This window comes from Vombatus ursinus, unplaced genomic scaffold, assembly GCF_900497805.2.
Source record: "Vombatus ursinus unplaced genomic scaffold, bare-nosed wombat genome assembly UNPS02014789.1, whole genome shotgun sequence".
Lineage (NCBI taxonomy): Eukaryota > Metazoa > Chordata > Mammalia > Diprotodontia > Vombatidae > Vombatus > Vombatus ursinus.
The window spans coordinates 26,187,715-26,198,360 of NW_020954567.1; the positions used below are offsets into that span (position 1 = coordinate 26,187,715).

The following is a 10,646-nucleotide window of genomic DNA, read 5'->3' on the forward strand; positions in this document are numbered from 1 at the left end:
AATGAGTTACCAAAAAGTGTTGGTATGCTTTTACTTTTTTTGTTCTGGATTTATCCACATAGGCCAAATTTGTTTTTTTTCCCAATACTTACAAAAACAGTATGTGATTGTAACAGTTTGTTGGAATAAGTTCTGACTAAAATCATTGTTTCAGCAATGCAATCAATTAGACATTTCAAGGGCCACTGATTTTTAAAGACCAGAATTTTAGCTAAACTCATTTGATCTTCATACAGTGTAGTACTCAGTAAATAATACTCAGACATTGGCCATGTCTACTAAACTCAAAATGAAATGGAAATTTTTAAATAGTGTTTGATATTTTTGTTTTCATTTTTATATAAATGTCAACACTGGATAGTCCAAACCAAAGTATCCACTTAGGGTCCTAAATTATCCAATTTGGCTGTAATGATCATGTAATGAACTTTGTTCATCTACACAGATAATGATTCTGATTTCCTTCCTGTAAGACATGTCCTTGGTACAAGAAAATAGAAAATAATGATCTTCTTTTAAATCATTCTTTGCATTGGTCTTGATGATCTGTGCTGAGCTATTTACATTCCCATATGGATTAATAACAGATTCAGATCAGTAAGCAAATAGTTTATGGAGACTTAGAAAGGGAAATCATAATCATCAGGTTCATTAAAAATAAGTCATGCCAAAATAGTATCGTTTCCTCTTTCCTCATCTCTACTTTGCAGTTTCCTTCAAGACTCAGCTAAAGTTCTACCTCCTGAAGGAAGCCTTTCCTGATCCTTTAATGCAAATGCTCTCCACCTGATATTATCTCCAATTTATCTTGTAGATAAGTTATTAATACGGGCTCCTTGAGAACAGGGACTGATTTTGTCTCTCTTTGTATGCTCATATCTTAACACAGTGCCTGGCACATAATAGGTGCTTTGTTAATATTTGGTATTAACTTGTCATTCTCTTAAGAGTATTATATTCATAGGTCAGAAATATACTATAGACATGGTTTATCTAAATCACAGACATCTGACAAAATTTTCTGTAATATTATTGTGGACAGGAAGGAAAAATGTGGACTGTGATACATTAAACCCAGAGCATATGTGAACGAATTTATGTCAGCCAGGAGAGACATCTCTATTGGTATGATAATGTTCATTGATATGCATGCATCTCAAAAGATCTCAGAATAGAACAGTAAACTGAATTTAACAAGTTGAAATTACATAGGGAAAAATGTGTAGTCCTACACTTATGCTAAAATGGCATAAGTACAGAAATGAAAGGAATGTAGTTACACAGCAGTTGACTTTAAAAAGACTTTTGGGTTTTGGTGAGCTAAAAGCTTAACAAAAAAAAAAAACATGATGAGGCTATTAAAAAAAAACAAAAACTCATTTCATTTTAGGCCACCTTGAATAGAAGTATAATGAATGAATATGACATGATAATGCAACTATACTACATTAGCTAGTCCACACCTGGAACATTCACTTCCCATTCATTAGGAAAGATATTGACAAATTGGAATTTATCCAAAAGGGAAGATGATGAAGAAACTATAAAAGTCATGTCACTGAGAAACACTTGAAAGAACTCCATTTTCTCCTAGAGAAGACTTGCAGGGGCCAAGGGAAGGAGGAATAATAGCTCTCTTCAAAACATGTAAGCCTCTTTGATTATAGAATTTACAACTAATGAAAAATAAATAAAGAAAATTATTAGAAACTATTTTGCCTAACCACATGTCAACAAAACAAGCAACTTAAATGAAATGGATTATATTTTAAAATTATATAATGCCCACATTAACAAAAATTTAAGCTAAATAAAAGTAGCTGAAGGGCCATCATATTGAAAATGGATTAAATGTATTCCACTTAGCTAAGAAAACCAATGAACAAAATTATAGAGTTCAGTATGAGGAAAAATTTAGATAATTATGCTCAGACTGTCACTGTAGTTTTTAGGGGACAATAGACTAGGAGTGCTTTGTGGGATAATGAATTCCCCATTCTTAGAAGAAAAACAGATCTGCTGCCTTTATCTGGGACACAACAGAGAGCTTCCTGAGAACTTTCTCCTGGTATTAGATATTACCAACAGGAACTTAGAAAGCCTTGCTAAAGAACTGGAAAACTTCATCAAAAAATTGAAGACCTTGAGGACAGAGATGTTTTCATCATTACTATCATTAAAGACAGAGGATTCAGGATATAAAAGCCTAAAAAGGATTATGTTTAAGAATGGGATTTGGACACCTGGACCAGAAACAGAATCACACAAAATAACATAATTTGAGAGTTAGACTATATAAAAGACTATATATATATATATATATATATATATATAAGCCCACCTATCCACAAAGGTCAGTCACAGTCAATAAATTTCTATTAAATGCCTAACACGTGCCAGGCACAAGTCTAAGTAAATGCTAACAATACAAAAAGAAACAAACAAAAAAATGTCCCTGCCCGCAAGGAGCTCACAGTCTAATGAAGGAGCCAACAAGGAAATAAATAGGTATAAACAAATTATATACAGGATAAATAAGAAATAATTAACAGAGAGAAGGCACTAGAATTAAGAGGAGTAGGAAAAGGCTTCCTGTAGAAGCTGGGATTTTAGTTGGGACTTAAAGGAAGCCAAGGAAGGCAGTAGGCAGAGATAAGGAGGGAGAACGTTCCAGGCATGGGGAAAAGCCAAAAAAAAAATGCTTAATGCTGAGAGATGGAGTGTTTTCTTCATGGAATAGCAAGGAAGCCAGTGTCACTGGTTTAATGGGGAGTAAGGTATAAGAAGACTGGAAAGGTGGCAAGGAACAGATTATAAAGGACTCTGACTATCAGAGGTTTTTGTATTTGACCTCGAGGTTAGGGAACCACTGGAGTTTGTCGAGTATGGGGGTGACAAGGTCAGACCTGTACTTTATGAAAATCACTTTGGTAGCTGAATGGAGGATGAAGATAATTACAGTAGGACAGGCATGAGGCGATGAAGGCTTCCACCATTGATGGCAATGTCAGAGGAAAGAAGAGGGCATATTCAAGATATGTTGCAAAGGTTGATAGGCATTGGCAACAAATGGAACATAGGGGCAGTGAGAAATAATGAGGAGTGGAAGATGACATGTAGTTTGTGAGCCTGAGCAACTAAGAAGATGGTGGTGCCCTTGACATTAATAAGCAAGACCAGTTAGGGGAAGGACTTAGGGGAAAAGATAATGAGTTTGGTTTTGAACACGTTGAGTTTAAGATGTCTACTAGATATCCAGTTCAAGATGTCTGAAAGGCAGTTGAGAATGTGAGAGTGGAGGTCAGCAGAGAGATAGCAGGATACCTGAGCAAGATAGGTAGATTTGAGAATCATTAGCACAGAGATGGTAATTATGTCCATGGGAGCTGATGATATCACCAAGTGAAGTAGCAAAGAGGAAAGAAGGGAAGAAAGAACAGGACAGAACCATGTGAGGCACCAATTATTAGGGGGCATGATCTAGGTGAAGATCCAGCAAAGGACACTGAAAAGGAGTAGTCAGATAGATGGGAAGAGAACCAAGAGTGCATGATGGCTTAAAAACCTAGAGAGAAAAGAATATCAAGGAAGAAAGGGTGATCAACAGTGTCAAAGGCTGCAGAAAGGTTACAGAGAATGAGCATTGAGAAAAGGTAATTGTTGATTAAGAGATCATTGGTAACTTTGAAAAGAGCAGTTTCAATGGTATGATGAGGTTAGAAGCCAGATTGTAAAGGGTTAAGAAGAGAGTGAGAGTAGAGAAAGTAGAGGCATCTATTGTAGAAGTGCTTTTCAGGGAGTTTAGTCACAAAGGCAGAAGAGATATAGGATGATGGTTAGTGAAGATGAAAGGATCAAGTGAGAATTTTTTCAGAATGGTGGAGACATGGGCATGTTTGTAGACAGTAGAGAAGCAACACGTAGACAGGGAGAGAGAAAATAAGTGATAGAATGGGGATTACAGAGAAAGCAATCTGTTAGAAGAGACAGGATAGAATGAGATTGCTTGAGCAGGTAGAGAGGTTAGCCTTGGTAAAAAGTAAGTCCTTTTCATCATGTGAAATAGGTAAAGAAGGAGATAGTGGCAGAAGGCATATTCATGAAGACATATAAATGGATGATTAATTGCATAAGGTTTTAGATAACAGTCACATCTGAACAGCTTTCAACTTGTCCTAGCCAAAGGACATTGTGGCAGGTAGGGGGTTGGGATTTTAAGACCTAGGTTTGATTTCTGTCTTGTCAGTTATTAGAAACTTATTAGTTCTGTGACCCTGAGCAAACCATGTGTTGTAATTATAGGAAATTTTAACAATCTGGGCATATTTGGAGCTCTTTCTAGGTCAAAATAGAGCAACTGATAAATTTGTGATTGTCTTTGATGATAACTGCATACTTTAAAAGATGAATAAAGTAAAGATGAGAACTACTTTTCTCACCTTGTTTCTGACTGACAAGGAAGAATTGTTTACTGAAAGAAAAACAAGAGGAATCTTAAGATCAAATGACAATTCTATCTTAGAGTTCATGATAGAGGAAAGGAAAGCCAGGCATATGCTAAGATTATTGTTGTTTAATCATTTCTCAGTTGTGTCTGACTCTTTGTGACCCCATTTGGGGTTTTCTTGAAACTGAAGTGGTTTGTCATTTCCTTCTCCAGTTCATTTTACAGATGGGGAAACTGAGGCAAGCATAGTTAAGCGACTTGCCCAGGATCATACAGCTAGTAAGTGTCTGAGGCCAGATTTCAACTCGGGAAGATGTCTTCCTGGCTCCAGGCCTGGCACTCAGTCCACTGGACCACCTAACTGTTCACCTTCCATCAACATCGTATCTCGTTGCTTCTGATTTATATATGTTGTCTCCCTCATTAGAATGTAAATTTCTTATAGTCAGGGACTGTTTTCCCTTTTTATTTGTATTCCCAATTCTTAGCAAAGTACTTGACTGATAGTAAATACTTAATATATACTTCTTGAACGATTGACATGTACCTTAGATTTCAAGGAAGCAAATTTCAAAGGGGTTAGAAAAATGAGAGGTAGGATCCAATACTCTAAAATTCTTCCTATCTTTATTTCCCATGGAAAATGTGAGAGCTTTGCTTAAGGATGAAGTTCCCAAGAATAAAGCCCTAAAGATCCATGCAGAATGTCTCCTAATAAAGAGGGGAAAAGGCCCACCTGAAGAGTCTGATGTGGATACACGGGAAAATCATCATCCAACTCAGATTTTTTTAGACATGTATAGAAGATAGTAGCTTTGGCCAACACAAAGACATTAGCAGCATTGTTACTCTCTGTAAGGAGTGCTTCAGTTCAGAGTAAGCTGAGGTTGACAATGAATAAGGACAATGACAATGGAAAGGGTTTTGTTTTCTTTTCTCATTTTGCTGTTGTTAATGTTGTTCATCATTTCACCTATTTGGGGGACAAAAGGAGGATCAAAGAATGGATAGAACTGCTACATGGGTCAAAACAATACAATTTGATAAAAAAAAATATCTAAACTACTCAATTTTTAGCTTGCTTCTGTTTTCCCTTCCAAAGAGGATGGTGTCTGGACTGGGAAGGATAGAACACAAGTATTAGCAGGGAAAGACCTCATGAGATAAGTGAGGTCAAACGGTAAAATGGCATCTAGCCTCCATTAGTGAGTTCAAGTGAGCAGACCCAGGTGAACCGTAAATAATTTCTGAAATATGTTAGTGGATGAGATTTCAATCATAGGATTGAAATAGGGCAAATGTCTCAAATTGTTTTTGTTTTTCTGTTTTTGTTTTTGTTTTTTTTTTTAGGCAGTTGGGGTTAGGTGACTTGCCCAGGGTCACACAACTAGTAAGCGTCAAGTGTTTGGTCTGAGGCCGGATTTGAACTCAGGTCCTCCTGACTTCAGGGCTGGTGCTCTATCCACTGTGCCACCTGGCTGCCTCCAAATGTCTCAATTTTTAAAAGGAAGGAATGAGAAATGCATTTTTGGACATGGCCAATGTAGAAATTTGATTTGCTTGACATATATACATTCTCTCTCTCTCTCTCTCTCTCTCTCTCTCTCTCTCTCTCTCGCACACACACACACACACACACACTCTTTCTGTGTGTGTGTCTTTCTCTCGCTTGAACTAGGTGTTTTTTTAAGTGGATTAGCTTGTTATTCATGTGGCCTTTTTCAAGATCAAATATGAAGGTCACAAGCCATTGTTATGCTTTTGTCTTCAATCAGCTGCAGTCTTCTGGCCGAATTCTGCAAATTGCCAAAGCCCTGCTGGAAGACACTGCCAGATACACCTGTGTGGCTACCAATGCAGCTGGAGAAGCCCAACAGCATATTTGCCTACATGTGCATGGTAATTTCCATTTCTTGTTACAAAGAATTTATCTGTGACTTTTCTGATGCCATCATTTCTATTTTATAGAATCATGGGTTAATAGAAGTGCTTGTTCTTGAAACTTACATGAGAAAATCCACACCATTTTACCTTGTATGCAAAAGAATTGCACACATCAGAATCATGATTGTCAATCTAGATAGTAAGATATGTTGTTTCGATAAATGCATAAAGAATCCTCCACAGTCCTTGGAGTTGAAATATTGCCAGGGCTTGTCATTTGATGAAACTTTAGTTTAGTGGTTGTTTACTAGCATTCCATAGTTCTTTATTGTTCTTTCAACAGAGCCAGTGATGATTGTCCCTTAGCTGCACCTGTGATTTTTTTTTTTTTTTGCAGCCTGTGAGCTCCTTCAGAGAAGGGAGTACCTCACTTAGGAATTTACAAGCACATATACTATGTGCTTGATGTTTGTTGACTAATCCATGATCTGCCTTGGAAGAGTTATTTGAGGTATTAGCAAGAACCGCATTTACTAAGCTACTTTGCACAGTACATTGTATTTCATGCTTAGGAAGATACAGAATTTTGTTAAGACATGATCCTTATAAAATTTGTGGTCTGTCAGGAAGATAAAACACAAGCACAGGTCCCTGATAATACCGATTACTAGATGATAATGCATTAGAAAGATTAAAAAAAAAAGTACAATGTGAGGGCCATGTAAAATTGTCCAGGAAGGATCAGGGATACAAGGATTTGAGTTGGTTTTTAAAAAATGGGTAGGAATCTAACCCACTAGGGCACTACCTGTGAAGATTTTCAAGACTTCTGTGCTCCCACTGAATGTTGTATTTGCATGCATGTATCATGCACTGCATGTATTATGCATTTCATGCATAAAATACTCACTTCAACAAGAAGTTCAAACAGAAGGTAGACAACGCCCTTTTTGGTTATGGACTAGATGATCACTGAGGGCCTTACAATTCCCAAAGACTGACTCTATGCTTCAAAGCCTAGCAAGTCCTTGCAACTCCAAGACTTATATTCTCTTTCCCTCTTTTTTCTCCCTTCTCCCAATTTCATGACATAAGATTTTCCCAAACTGCTTTTTTTAGTTGGAAATTCATTTTCCATTTTGAAATCTTACATCAGTTCAAATTAGATTTCATATAAGGAAAACCTCTAAGTTAAAATCATGTCTTCCTTTCTTCCTAATGGATGTACTCCCACCTAAGTAGCTCCAATAATTCAGACAGTCCTGAATTGGTACAGCACTTTTCTTTCAATATACTTCCTGAAATAGAACCTCATGATCTAATCACAGATCCTAACTAGGATCATTAGCTATTTTCACTTTTAGAAATAAAACATTTAACTTAATTTCCCCCTTAATATTTTCCATCTCAGATATTCATACATTATTTAAGTAATGTTTAATTATTTGTTCATTTCATTTTGCTTTATCATCGAATTGATTTTGCATCAAAGACCAGTTTACCTTTAATTAAAAGCAACAGCTATTTTTGGACAGACTGCCTTTCTTACTTACCCTTGTTTCTTCAACATTGACATGGCATGTATAAGATGGAAAACATTTCACAAAAATATCAAATTTTCCCAAGATTCTCAGTAAAATCTGAATCACAAGCAGTGTTTTACAGACTGAGAAATGGAAATCAAAGATGAATGAATTACCCAGAATCATGGAGTAGTAAGGAGAGCAAATATGTAACCTTTGCTTTATTCAGTTGTGGGTCCCCAGAAAGCTACCCTAGGTTCAAATCATCCTTTGCATTTACATCCACTCAACATAACAATTCATGAGTCCTCACCAGTGTTCCTTTTACCAGACCAAGCAGAAGATGTTCAATGAGAAAGATACTCAAATAGCATAGCAAAAAAATAAGGAAACTCAACCCCATCTCTGCCTCGCTCTGGAGGGACTTACTCTCCTATAGATACTTCACCATGGGAGAAGAGGGAACATGTACACACAAACCAACAAAGCAACAATTTATGTTTTAGAATGCAGTGACATTCTTAGGGAGCATGCTTTATCAGAGCAAAATATTTTTCTACAGCAACATCCTTGCTAGAACCCTTCTCTGTCTCCAGCGTTGTTATTGCTTGTTTTCTCCCAGCTCCTTCAGATTTCCTTGTACCATTCATTTTTTCCTCATGATTTCATTGCAGTTACAGGGCTGTGCTGCACTGTACGGCCTATTCTTCCTGTTGCTCAACCATTGGCTGCTGGTTCTCTGAGTCTAGCTTGCTCTCTATCAGTTATGCTGTTGAATTAAATGTCTTTTGGTTTGAAATAATATGGCCTCTGGTTGGCCTGGGAATAGGGACTAAGAAGCACTACCTTCTACATCAAATCTTTCCTTATCTCCCCCTCCCCTGCACCCCATCAAGCAGCAGCTGGTACCTTCTCCCCCAAATAATCTTGTAGGTATTTTGTATATACCTATATTTGTAGTTTGTGTTGTTTCCTTCAACCAGATTGGATGTTTCTCGATGGTGGGACTGTTTTATTTTTGTCTTTATATCCCTGGCAAAGTGCCTTGCTAATTAAATGCTTATTATGGATTGACCGATTGATTGCTCTCTGTCAGTCTGCTGAATTGCTGCCAATGAATATTTTCCCCTCTATTCCTGTGCAGTTTTTTAGCTTTTAGCCCAGTTTTGGGGCTATCTCCCTCTTTTGTCTTTTAAACCCTTAAAGGCAGAGGCAACTGGCCAGCCAGTAGATATCTTTACTTAAGTATGCCTTTTGAATTCCTTTGGTTTTATGAAACTTGACACTCTTGAGTTCTCCCCCCCCACTCCCCTTTTGATTTTAGATTGAGAAAATTTCTTTCAAGTCCTTTCTACTTCCATGGTACCAATGCTAATTACCACCCTAGGAATTCCAGTGATCAAAAATGGAGGGGCAGGATGGAGTTAGTAACTTTTTATCTTTCATTTCTTTTTGTTGTTTAGTCCTCTCCAACTCTCAGTGAACCCATTTGGGGTTTTCTTAGCAAAGATAACTGGAGTGGTTTGCCAATTCCTTCTCCGGCTCATTTTGCAGATGAGAAAACTGAGACAAACAGAGTCAGTGACTTGCCTGGGCTCACACAATTAGTTGGTGTTTGAGACTGAATTTGAACTCAAGAAGTTGAGTTTTCCTGCTTCCACACCCAGTGCTGTAGCCACTGTGCCACCTAGCTGCCTGCAGTCTTTAATTTCTTTCAGGCATAAAATCATTATTGTTGTTCCTACACATAAAAAGGAACTGAAAAATATAACTGATTCTTGGTCATGATTAATCTCCTTTGACTCTTGTTCAAGGGGCTCACAATAAAGTGTGGTGTGGTAAAGAAGACCTGCCACATAGATTTTTAAAGGTACCCAAAGATTTAAGAATATGAAGGGGGAATTTAGCACTTTTTCCCCTGATGGGGCAATTTCCGAAAATTATTGGTAAGTTTTCCAAAAGCACAAAACTCCAGTAACCTAATTATGTGTAATAGCAAGGTATGTTTTCTCTGATAATCATTTTTGATGTAAAGAATCCTTTTTCTCAACCCAATACCAGGGAGAAACAGTTTTCTCATTTTATTCTCCGTCCCTTAACTGTTGCAAAAATATTGTTTTGTGCTGGATTTTTTTTTAAATTATAGCAAGTATAGTCACTGAGTTACATGATGGGGTTAAATTGACTTTTATGAGCTAACCCGGGAATATATCCAACATTGTTTCTATAGGAAAATCTGTTCCCAGTTCCAAAAACCTGATTTAAAAATGTTTGGACAAGGGGCAGCTAGGTGGTGCAGTGGATAGAGCACCAGCCCTGGATTCAGGAGGAACTGAGTTCAAATCCAGCCTCAGACACGTAACACTTACTAGCTGTGTGACCCTGGGCAAGTCACTTAACCCCATTGCCTAGCCCCCAAAAAAAAATTGTTTGGACACAAGTCCATTTGCATGTTGAAGACTTCATGTATTTCCATTCATTCATTACCTTCACCATTTTCAGACCAGTACTGATTGAACTGGGGAATACGCACCCCGACCACTGCTTCTCTTTTGCCACAGGACACAAAAGTAGCCAGGAAAAAAGGGTTTGTGGATACCACCTTTATTTCCTGCATGATACACATACCAGATGCAGAAGCAATGTCTGCCATTCTGATGTTTTTCCTCATTCTAAAAAGAGACAGCTATCAGAAAAAAATTAAATGAAGGTCTGCACTAATGCTCCTTTTACCAGCAAAGGGTGGGGAACCTGCAGCCTGGAGGCCACATGTGGCCCTCTAGGTCCTCAAG

General features: G+C 37.5%; 1 protein-coding gene across 1 annotated transcript in view; it reads left to right on the forward strand.

The window, feature by feature from the left end:
* HMCN1 (hemicentin 1) overlaps positions 1 to 10,646 on the forward strand; it is a 514,295-nt gene that overhangs the window by 301,751 nt on the left and 201,898 nt on the right. The window contains exon 36 of the mRNA XM_027868406.1: positions 6,223 to 6,346. Within this exon, the coding sequence (XP_027724207.1) occupies positions 6,223 to 6,346 (124 nt within the window). The remainder of the gene's footprint in view (positions 1 to 6,222; positions 6,347 to 10,646) is intronic.